This window comes from Aphis gossypii, chromosome X, assembly GCF_020184175.1.
Source record: "Aphis gossypii isolate Hap1 chromosome X, ASM2018417v2, whole genome shotgun sequence".
Lineage (NCBI taxonomy): Eukaryota > Metazoa > Arthropoda > Insecta > Hemiptera > Aphididae > Aphis > Aphis gossypii.
Window position 1 is genome coordinate 49,431,708 of NC_065533.1, and position 13,337 is coordinate 49,445,044.

The 13,337-nt window shown below is 30.9% G+C and overlaps 1 protein-coding gene across 1 annotated transcript in view; it reads right to left on the reverse strand.

The window, feature by feature from the left end:
* Positions 1–866: 866 nt before the first annotated feature.
* LOC114130636 (homeobox protein six1-like) overlaps positions 867–13,337 on the reverse strand; it is a 47,830-nt gene continuing 35,359 nt past the window's right edge. Inside the window, exons 2-3 of the mRNA XM_050205870.1 lie at positions 10,483–10,666; positions 867–5,338 (exon numbers count right to left, since the gene is read on the reverse strand). Of these exons, the coding sequence (XP_050061827.1) occupies positions 4,979–5,338; positions 10,483–10,666 (544 nt within the window). The 3' untranslated portion in view covers positions 867–4,978. The remainder of the gene's footprint in view (positions 5,339–10,482; positions 10,667–13,337) is intronic.

A 13,337-nucleotide genomic window follows, 5' to 3' on the forward strand; every position in this document is an offset into this window, starting at 1 on the left:
TATTCATTTTTTTATTTTTAAAATCAACATAATAAATATTAAAACACCATTTCATACATTTACAATCAAGAGATTACTGTCACAATAGTAATAATAATAATAATATATATAGAAAACAGTGATGTTCTACCACATAACACTTTGGTTTTAGCTAATAATATTTACAAAGTATATATACGATAAAATAATAATATAATGTAAAGATTTAATTTTATCATCTAAAATGTGGTACGTAATCAGCAACTATAATTTTTATATTAATAATAATAATAATAATAATATACAGTTAAGTAATAATTAATAATAATATAATACAGATAGCGAACGTTTTAATAACTTAAAAAAATATATAGAATCACAGACGTATAGAAATAATATATATTTAATAATAGTACATATACGCGTTATAAGCGTATAAAATATAATGATAATAATAATAATTTTCCGAAATCGACGTCGACAAATAAAGTTATTACATTATTATAAAAACGTGTAATACAAATTACGATATATTATACAAAGAGTAGAAGAAAACGTCAAAAGATTTTCGTGTGCGTTGAAATGATAATAATATTATATTATTCACTTAGAGTGTAAGAATACGTTTTTTTTTTGTTTTAAAATATTTTATAATAATATTTATATAAAACATAATGTGTGAATATAATAATGTATATATATATATATATAGGAACTGTAGAACTGCAGTTTAAGTAAATATATATTTTCAAATGTCACGTCACGGATTATCTATAATATTATACCTACATCACTCGGATCAGTGCTGATCGTCGCTGTAGGTATACCTACACAAGTTTTTATTAGCCACATATTTGTGTGTGTGTGTGTGTGTGTGTGTGTATATGTCATATTGGTGTTAAGTCTACAGTCGCGTTTCGGATAGATAGAATAATATATTATTCGTAAGTTTAAGTACCACGGCAAATAATAAATGGCCAGATAACTTGATGACCAAACGAAAGCGTATACTCATTGTGTTACACTCTCGCTTAAGCTTTGTGAGGAGAGCTAGGTACTTAAAGGTTCGACTCAATATCATTATTATCTATTGTATTGCTGTATATAAAACTATTGACTTTTAACTTTTAAATTTATTTATCGCAATAATAGATTTGCACTGAAATCGTAATAAACTTTATAATTTAAGGCAAAACAATTTCATCAATTCGCCCCTTATGACTTTTGATCTGTGCAATAAAGGCTTTAAGAAGTACGACCGCGGCGACTATTATTATATGATAACTATTATAATTTATTAGGAATATAATCATTTCATACTCGGTGTACGAATAACGAGACAAAAAGAAAGACGTTCCCCGTCATTTCATGTTTTGTGCATCATGCAGTCGTATATTTAATTATTTTAACTACTGTATAAAAGTGTTATTATTTCAAATCTTATGGGCTAGTAAAAATGTATGGGAGGGCCCGTGGGTTCTGAGACTTACGTCTTAGCTCACAACGAAAAACAGCGTTTTCTGTTTTGGGTTTTTTTTAGTCCACAAGCCGTAAAAGATTGAACGACAAGTGATTATAATAATATAGTATAACTGAAATAATTTATTAATGGAGTTCTATGAATCGACTGGTCACCGGTTTTGCGTACAATTTTTTTGTAATGTTAGAATCGTTAATAGTATGCTTAGTAAAACTCTCGTGTTTTGTTCAAGACGTTGGAAACAAAAACGTACCAACGTGTTTAATGAAAACACATTCGTTTTATAGCTGAGATAAAAAATATAATATGATCGCGGAGGTATACCGAGGAGAGTGACAAGTCGATAAGTGATTAAAAATTATTAATTTTAACACGGTGTACCTACTATACACCAATAATATATGTATTAATATTATATTATTCAGTACACTGTTACAGAAAACGTGTAGTTGTCCTTGGGAGGTTGTGTTTCTGTAAACATGTTTGCTGTAATATATGATACCGAATATCCTGCGCGCTAATTGTCACCAAGGATTTAGCGCGGAACGGACGGGGAAAAAAAAATGAAACGTAGAAACACAAATTATGACGGCTGCGCAGAACAATACTAAACGACGGTGAAAATACGCCATTTATTCATGTATTATTAAATCTTTTGCTTGTAACGTTCCGGTACTGGTTTTTTGATGCCATTTTCGAATAGTTTTAAATCTCATTGACGAAATCACAGTTGTACGGAATAACCAGTTTGCTGCGCTCGATCTAGTCTAGACGGAACGGTCACGACGATGACATCGTATACGAAATGTCGAAAAGAAGGTTTTTTTATTCATATTATTATTTTAATTTTTAATACATCCGATTTGCTTTGCAGGTAATTTTCGGCAAATCCCGACGAACGACTGCTGTGGCAGATTATAGCGTATTACCACAGCGTATAATTTTTTGTTTTTTAAACGCGACGAACAAAATATACCGTTTGATTTAATAACTTTCTGTTATTGTAGGTTAGAAGTTAGGTTTCGAAAACTCAAAATGGAAAAAAAAATGGTTTGGCAAACAAATTATTATCATACATAATAATATGTACATATAAAATGAACTGTATATAATGCAGTATTTCTTTTGTTTGAAAAATCGTTAGAACTATTTTAATCCCGTTTGTCTTATCATCTTTTTAAAGTTTAATGTACACATTATGATAATTTAAAAAAAATAGTATCTAATACAATAATATTAATTATATATAAATAATACGGTTTGATTTGTTAAAAGAATATGTGTTCAAAATTAAGAATATAGTGTCTGTTCTTATGAAAAAGTAAAAAAAAGGGGGGGGAATAACTAAAACGTTTTGTTCTAGGGAATTTAGTATGATACAAGCACTAAGATGTGATCTACTCGTGAATTACAATAGGGGTTGTAAAAAAAAAAACTCGATGTAAAAAAGTCGAACATAATAAACTATAAAGCTTTAATATAGGTTTACATAACTTTTGAAAAATGATGTACAAACTAGGAAATACATAATACGAGTACATAATATTGGAAAATTGACTTGATGTTCTTTTTGCAAGGCATAAAAATGTAAATCGCTTTTTATGCGTACCTATAATTATACACATATTCTATAAGTGTAAACCATATATTATACAAATTGTATAAATGTGAACTATAACCGTACATGTATGACTATATTAACAACGAATAGTGACTATATGAATACTAGGTATGTATTATATATATATACCACAAGTGGTAACAGAAATAACTGACAAATTTAATTTTAATTAACTACGAAATAAATTGTATTAAAATATCATTATATTAATATAAATAATTATGTTATATATAATTAGCATTAATCATAATAATTAATTCCAAAATATATATATATATTATAATGAAAATTATTACATGGTTAGTTAATACTGACATCTGTCAGGTATTTCTGTTCCGCCTTGCATTTTATAATTAGAACATATTTTAATGGATAGCAAACACATAATAATAATATTTACAAAACGAAGCGCAAATGGGTCGCATATTAATTGAATGTATTACAATACTACATAATACATTTGCACGGCGCAGTAGGTACACTTCGGATTTACGGGGCAGGAGTGGACTTACGGTAGCGGACAAATAGTATTTATTTTTTATTTTTATTTTTTGTAAACCGGGGTTGTGATGAATACAATAAAGATCATATATATATCTATATGTGTACATTACATTAAAAACGTCGAGATGCTCGGAAAACCGACTGACTTGATGGGTGAACAATTGCCACACGTCTATAATAATGAATCACTATAGTGAGCTAATAATATAGTCCCTAAAACATATGATTAACTGGACTGCGATTAGAGAGTATTAAATTTTATCGAACCATTAAAGCAATACATTTTTCATGCAAACCGGCATAATAATAATATAGTGACCCTCTATAATAAATTTATAAATTTAATAACAATATTATATAGGGACCGTCGTTACCTCATCACTATACACTACATGGAAAATAATCAATTAACGCGATTAGCGGTCGTTCACGAGTAAAATATGGTTTTTATCGAGTAACCTACCCGCGTGGGTTGTTTATTATAGACGTCCGTCGCTGCAGACGTATTACATTATGGTAATATTGCATATTTTTATTATTATTATTATTATTATTTTCGGTTAGAGTCGAACAGCTCGCCATGGCAGAAAGTCGATTTTTCCAGGGTGGACCGCATATAAATGCTATTAATTATAACTTTTTATTACTTTTTATAATAGTCGTGTGCACTGCAGTAGTCCCCGACCCACCCCACCCACACAACACTTTATTGTATATTATTATGTGTACTATTACCTATATACATCACACACACTGTACTGCGTACACTGTACCTCAGTCGTATTATTTTACATAACAATATTCTACACTCGCGCTATACAAATAATATTATTTTAATATCGTACTACCTATGCGTATAATATAAAGTTTAATGTATATAATATGTGTTAGGTATATGTTATATTAAGTGGTGCGTCTTTTGTGCCGAAGACGTTTTGATGCCGACGACATACGAACCCACACGCGGCGGCACGACCAGTGAGGCCAGTCGAGTATATCATCATTTGTCGACGGTTTTTCTTTTTCCTCGTCGTCGTCCGTCGAGAAACGATAATAACGTCGTACAATATGAATATTTTATTTTAAAACTATATTGAAATCGCGCGTGCAAACGAAAAGTGCGAACTCGCTCGCCACCGTGCGAATCGAGTAAAGGATTATATTTCTGTTACCCCGCCGCACTGATGGATTTCGAGCGGAATTCTCTGTGTCGCGAGCCCCGCCGAGCGGTGTGCGTTCATAGTAGACCGACGCTGCGCGTGTGGGTGCCGTGTGGGTGCGATCGGCGTGCGGGTGCGAGTGATGCGTCTCCGTCGTCTCTCGTGATGTATACGATATGATATTAATCATATACGACATCATTGCTGGCCACCGTTGTAGCCAGACACCCACTGTCATAAGGAATGATAGTCGTGCAGTAGCGAAGGATCGGCAGGATGGCCGGCGGCGATCTGCTGCAAGTGACTGTGGTGGTCGCCGTTGCCGACTCCGACGCCGCCGACACCGGTGGCGATCAGCGGGCGACTCCCGATGGGCGAACCGAATCCGCCGACGATGCCTCCGCCGCCGCCACCGCCTCCTATGCCGCCGCCGCCGCCGCCGATCAGCTGTGTCTGGTGGTGGTACGCCGCGGCCGCGGCCGCCGAGTTTGCCATCATGGACATGCCGCCCGCGCCGACGCCCCCGACGCCGGACATCGACGACTTGAGGTCGCCTCCGCCTCCGAACATCATCTCGTGACTGGACAAATGGTCCTGAAACGATAGCGAACACGAAAAATGTTAAATATTATTATAATCAGTCGATTACGCATAATTTTCGTTTAGTTACATTGTATTTTGCGGGTTATTTATCGACTGCTGTTCAAGCAATTGAAAAAATAATAATATGTCATATTAATTGTTTTTAATTGTAACTTATAGGGCTACATAGTGAATTCAGTACACTTTTCATTGCTATCCGGAGTTAGCTATATAATATAGTTACGTGATGTTTATTCTATAGTAGGTATTTATACGATTTTGTATCAGATTGGATGAGTAGTTTTTATTTTTATCTATTTTTTTGTATTTATAATATTTTGCGATTAACTTGTATTGAGAGACTCCCTTATAAGACTTTAAATTGTGCCTGTGATCTTTTTAATTACTCGGTATATTGTATGTCTTAAAAGTCAAAAAAAATAATTCAATTTTGTAGGCACGTTATTTTGAATTTTGGTTTAAAATCCTTTTTTTTTAGATGAATTTGGTGTATCACATTCACACGAAAAACAAAAAAAAATATAGTTATACTCATTTCGATTTCATAAATCGTCAGTGCAGGCCAAAGATTTTTATGTTTTAAATGAGTCAAAATAATTAAATGTTTATAGTTTATATAGGTACTATAATTTTATCAAATATGTTATAATAATCGTAAAATATTTAACAAAAAGTTTTTATTCAACATTCATTTTTGATATTTCAATCACATAAAAAAAGAAAAGTACTGATTAAAAATACCAATGAACAAACTAGGTCTACTAGAGTAATATAATGTGTAATACAGGTATGATGATATTGAAAACAATTTAAAACCAATTTCATCCTATTTATTACTGCGTTTTCTATTATGGATTGAACACATATTATATCAGTGTCATATAGACTAAAATTTTTCAATACGCCTGTGAATTGCAGGCAAGTATAAAAATATTAAGTATATATAATTAGGTAGGTATGTACTTATTGGTAAAATATTTAAGTAAACGCATTTGTTTCAAAGTATTCGAAAATAATATGTAACAATGAATACTTTTTATTTTATTTATAGGGTCTTACAAAACATGCTAATAATATGTGCAGGTACTTTGCAGAATTAAGAAATCTGGATTCAATAAAATGTTATATTTACCTACATAAAAATCTGTGACCTAATTATGAGAATCTATAAAACAGATTTGAGTTCTCAACTGTATGGTTGTAAAATAAAATGGCGAACTACTGAGACGTTAATAACTGCCAAGGTAATTAGCGCGATTCAGTGCGCTATGCATATTATGTATTAAAACGATAGTAATGATAATAATAATAATAATAATATGGTATTGTATCAATATTAAATTTTCATATGCCAGAATACTGTAAACACAAGTAATTTTCGCCTATGTTGAGCGCGGTACAATCGTTGAAAAATGCTTAAAAAAGTTATTTTTAAGCAAAACATCGGTAGTCCCGGGCCTATTAAGTATTATACCCGTTGGCTGCGCCACTGGTCAATGACAAACTTTTTTGGGCCGTATGCAACGTGTGTTGTCCTCGAAACTTTATCGCAGAAATGCCTTAAAATACCTTTTTTTTTTTTTTAAATTTTAAATATTCTTTATTACACAATTTGTTCAAAGGAGGAGTAGAATGAAAAGTGAATAAAATGAGAAGATAGAATAAAAGATATGTTTAACAGATGAAAACTTTTCCAAGTGGAGAAAACTTTGACTTTAAACACCTAATTTTGTTATTTCACCCAGGTGATTTATTACATTCAATCCGATTAAAACTTTTAGAGGCTATATTATATTTTAAATTTATAAATGCCTATTTTTATAGTTATTTGTTGTATATTGTACTATTTAATACCAGAGTAATATTATCATTTGGAACAAATACGTCAAATATATACGCTAAATTAATACAATTAATTATTACAAATAATTAAAAAATTATTAAATAATTTAAAAGCACAAAAAATACCCTTAATACTCGTAAGTTACTATTAGTAAAAATCTACATTTGATTGAAATTATTATTTGAGAAAATCTGTTAAAAATATAATTTTAGAAGTACCTACACTATTAGAATGATTTATTTTATTATTTCAAGTAGTAATTTATGAAAAAAATATTGAAAAGTATTTGAAAAATATTATATATTTTATTATAATATTATTGTTCAAATATACGTATTGTATAATAATTGCTATTTATTGAAAAGTATTTCAACCAAGATTGAAATAAGTTGGCAGACACTACTACAATCTTGTAATGTTGCACCTATTCCGGAAAAAAATTTAACTAGTGAGTTGTTTGATTGGGGATTAATACTGAATGAAAGCCAAAGATATGTTTCGTACAACGACGGCACTTACCCACAATAACAATATTATATACATTTATATTATACCCTGGGGCACATTTATAGCAAAACTCTTTCGAAATCGAATTGACCTTTAATAAAGATTACACTAGACTAGACGACAGATAAATGTACTAAACTTTTGGCTTGATTTTATACGCGCATACTTTCCAGCAGGGATACATTTAAATGTTTAATTAATTTTAAATATAGAACTACACAATCGACAAGATGTTTATATATGATTGTCTGTATACATTTAACACAAGTTGCAAGTACCTAGTAACAAACAAGTCATAAGTTCACTGGGTAGGTAAGAAAATAACCAATTCAATTTATGTAAAGTTAGTAAACTGAAGATCAATAAGTAAAAAGTTAATAGGTAAAATGAAAAACAAATATTTATTTAATTTTTGTTTTAAAAAAAGTTAACCTATCTTTTTATATAATAACGTAGGTAGGTACGTAAAGTATGAATAGATATCATAATATATAAAGAGTACCTATTTATTTTATGTCTATCTTTATGACATAATATTATTTTAATGACAAATATAACATACATATCTGTGGTATTATTACTGTTAATATAGCACAATAAATTATTTTTATTTAAAATCATGTACGAGTGAGCGTACAATAATTAATATGTACAAAACAATTAAAACTAAAAATGTCAAGACTATTTTTAATTCTTAACTTATTAAGTTATTTCAACAGACAATTAAATTAGTTGAAACGTTGATTAATTAAAGTAATTGAGTTAATTAAATATTAACTAATTATGTAGTCGAGTTAAAAATATGAAAAAAATATTTCTTTTGAAAACGCTCACTTTTGTATAGTTTATAATAATAGGTAGGTAATATCAGAAACACTGAAAATCTGGTGGTAATCATGAGGACGACCTAAGAACAACTGACGACTAACTATTTAGATTGATGATGTAGTTATGATGTCAGATATAGTCGACGTGCGTGTAAGAGTTTCGGAGTCGAGTCATATTCGATCGAACGGTTATTAGCTTGCTAATAGCAAAACTCGATCTTTATGAATTATAATAATAATAATTATACACGTGAACTGTATAACAACCGTAAAACGTTCGTGTTTGTACTTTGCGTGCATATTATAATATCATATAATAATAATTACTATACGGGAGAGCACAGTTTTCTTCGGAAATTCGTTTTCCCATTCGGTTTCCATTATAGCGAGCTATACAGGGTCGTACGTACAAATAGATTGCTATCGTGAAACTATATTCGCGTCGGCTGCTCCGGAAACGTACGCGGGGCCAACTACGAGTACTTATATACTTATCATATACGCCGCGCCGGGTTTTGATTGTTCGCCGTCGAATAATAAAACATAATAATATAATCATTATTTTATTATATCGTTATAATAATAATTATATTATCATCGTTATCATCATCGTATTGCCCGCGCGAGTGTTGTATTGTAGGCCACGCGCGGCCGATTTGTGAATAATTGGCAATCGTTCAAACTGATCAGTACGTATTTTGCCAAAAAGGAAACAGCTGCGCAGCGTCCAACACATCGCGGTTTCCGGTCACGATCGTTTTCTTTTTATTTTACCATCGGCACCGTCATCGCGCATTATTGTTTTAATCATATTTTATTTTTACGCCGATTCGACACGGCGCGGCTGGTGTTTGTGTCATTTGGAATATTTACATAGCGATCATTAACATAACAAAATTTATACTGCGAAATAATTATATACCTGCCATATTATTATTATAAACATTAAACGCGTGGACGAGTGTGTTGTTTTTTTTTTTATCGTGGCCGTCACGGCGTGAGACAAGATTTTCCGCCGTATATAGGTATAATTATAATATTTTTACCCATTTGAAAAAATTACGAAAAATAATCGCGCGCTGCAGAATATAACATTATAGCGAATCGCGGGAAAAAAAAGTTTAAAGAAAAAAAAACTCATAGAAAATTTCACCTAGAAAAATACCTAGAATTTTTCGAATGATTGATTACGTTTTGTTGTAATTTTAAATGATTATAATTTAATGAGTTACCGAATAAATTAGGATTTTTAATAAATACATTATATTTCTGGAAACTTTAATTAAACATTTTTTTTTTATCTTTTCAAATAAGCAACTATATAATATAGTCTATAGATAAAATAAATGTATTACTAATGTAGGCATCCAACAATATATAAAATACAAAATTTATTGAACTGTTTTAAGTTAACTCAAACGATTCAAAAGTCACAATCTTTATCAATAATCGGATAATAAAATGCAATTTATTGAAATGTATATTCACTAAAACGGGTATTTTAGTGTTTAAAAATTAACACTTATGGATATATTATGTTACCATGTTGGGTTTGGAATGTATACAAATGTACACTTGGTAATACAGTATTATTCGAAATCTGAATAACTAAAAATGTATTTTTATTTTTGTATTTTACTTTTTAGACATTCATTTAAATCATTATATTTAATATTATTTAATTATTTAAAAATAATTGAGACTATTTAATAGTATAGTATGGCAAACTAACTGTTGAATTTATAAATCATTAAAATGTTATGGAATATATTATAACAAGTTCTATTGTTAGTTATTGGTTTTCTGGGGTAAATTTTTCTAAAGCTCAATATTATATTATGCATAGCACAAACACGAAATGTAATATACAGAGTATATACATATATTATAATTAGATAATACGTTTTATATCGTATTATAAATACATTTTTATAATTATTATGTCATGCGATTTTTACCTGGCTTGTGATCATAGAGTGCCCGAACGATATCGCGCTGGGTTTGTGCAGCATGTGTATGTGCGACTTCATGTTGTCGCCGTCAATAGATTCGGACGAGCTAGAGTCTAAGTTGGACGGAGGGCCACCGACCATTTTCTCGCATCCGTCACCCATTCCCGTTGGACTCCGGCTGCCGGACATACTGCGAAAAGAGGAAAAAACAAACAAAATATTAAAATGACGCTGATTAAATGCAAGTCAATGCGGCATGCATGCAACAAATATATGTAAGACGTGTCTTAAACAATTATTATAATATAAATTATTTTAAGTTATGCCGTAACCTTTTTTGGATACCTATTTATTGACTGATTGAGGGAGGGAGCAACATTTTTAACATCGGAAAATGTATACACGTTAAAATATTACATTAAGTACCATAACGCTTAATATTCTTTAATAATACTATAGTACAATATTATGTACGTGAATTTATCAAGAAGCTCGTTCACAAGGGATTGTGTTTTTTTTCAAAATGTTGTACATAATTATATTTTTAATTGTGCAGCTTATATTGTTATAAATTTACAATTCATTTTATGTTAAGCTATATCATTAATTTAATTATATAGTGATAAAAAAATTCATTTTTACTTTAAATTTAAATGTTTTCACATAATATTACATGAATATATTATAGCGATTAGCAAGTTAATTAGTTTCACAATGAAATAATTATAATAATTAAATATGCCGAAAAAATCGAAAAATAAAACTAAACTGCTATTAATATACTACTCGTAGTAGTCAATGTATAGTATTAATACATGTATGATATACAATATATTACAACCAAAACGTACATATCTTGTAATTTATCTGAATTAGGGGCTATGTATAAAAACTAAAAAAACTCCAAAGGGTAATCGACTAAGATGCCCTCCTATTGACATTACGTGTTATATAATGCAACGTTTTATTCGATAGTGATGGTCATACGCGTGGTCTATATATTAATATTATGTAATGAATTCAAAAAATAAAAAAAATACTCGCGAAATTTTTTAGTCTCGGATATCGACCGAACATACCAACTCGGAGCTGGTAAAAAACGGTATTGTCTGCACACGACCGTACACACGCACAGGTATATCGGATATATTATTTTGTATGTGCACGCAATAACCGGTCATTATAAGGTGTGCAACGTAGGTACACGGTGTATGCATATTCATTATCAATATATATATATAATAATAATATTGTTGGCCATATTATATATAGAGTATGGTGGACAATGTCGGGGAAAAAAAAATTATGAAAACCAGTTTTTTTATTCGTGGACTCAAAACCATTCATTGTTTTAATTTTTTCGTGCGGTTCTTAAATCTTGTACATGCAGGTGGTAATTGCCAATCGGTATACGACCTAATGACGAACAACGCACGTCCGCGTTTTGCGACCAGCTATTACAGGTGCCTATACTTCAGCACTTGAGATATCACTGCGTATGAGTATCACGTTTGTTTGTTTTATTTCTTTCGTAGGTATTTTTAATGATTTTACGACCGTTAAACCATCTGTGAGATATTGTATACCCGTGTATATATATGATAAAATAATGAAAATTAAATCATACGGCGTGTGCGACGTAAAACTACGAAAAAAAAAATTCGTTTAGAGGTAAACATTTGTCTGTGTATTATATATTTTTAGCAGTCCGGTCGAACGGTCCAGCTATATGCGGTATCGCAGATCGGAAATGTGCAGCTGCTAATATAAATTATTAGTAAAGCGCCAATGCTGTATGTATACATAATAATATAGCAACAGTGTACAGCACTTTAATATAATATTATTGTTATTGTCGATTAAGCACACTGTTTTTGCTAAACATTATTCTATTAGGTACGGAGGCTTGAGATAATGTTTATTTTTCGTTATTCGACCGATAGCCGACGTTAAACACTGCAGAGCTGATGGCGTTAACACAACAACATTATCGATAGCTTAGGATAGCTTAGGTATACGCATTGTTGTCTCGAGATGTATGCAAATAATACATTATTTCGCAACACCCGGAATTTGACAGTATTATTTGGATGTCATTTTAAGGTGTATATTTCGTAATCGAACGGGAAATCATACGATGGTTTTTCGAAGATTTGTTTCGAGCTTTGACAACGAATTAAGTTATACGCATGCGATAAAGGGCGAAATAATGCCTGCCGTCGGGCTGCATTATTCTAAAAGATAATTCTTGGATTGATGAAAAAAAATATTTTATTAGTATAATACGTTCGTGGTCGACGAATTGAGAATTAAAAAAAAATAAAAATTTCTCAAGCCCGTCCAAAATTAGTGTCAACACAAGTTTAAGGTACGCACTTTTCACTTGTTCCTGCAGTGGGTTTGTATATCAACAGAAATGTCTAATAAAAATCACGTTTATATTATATTATAATTAATTGTTATATTATACATTTCTCGGATTATAGACGAGTGCGATGAACCATAACCTATGGTTTACTGTACATAACTCATTTTGTATACGATCTCACGACGTATTTGGCAATACTATATGATATTATTAATAAACGATTCGCCCTTGCCCTCGAATTCCGCTCGGCCGTATATAGTGACTATTGTCATTGTGTCATAACTTTAAATGACATTATGTGCAATATACGTACAATAGTGGCGTGTTACTCGTTTGCATGGTGCGTTATTGTAATGCGCGACGAGACGTCGACGATAACCGCGGTAACTGCATCACCGTGGTTGTGTTATGTTGCATAATAATAATAATAATAAAATTTAACGTAATGTAATTATATATATTACATCATTGCAGGCCATAATGTTATTTCGTT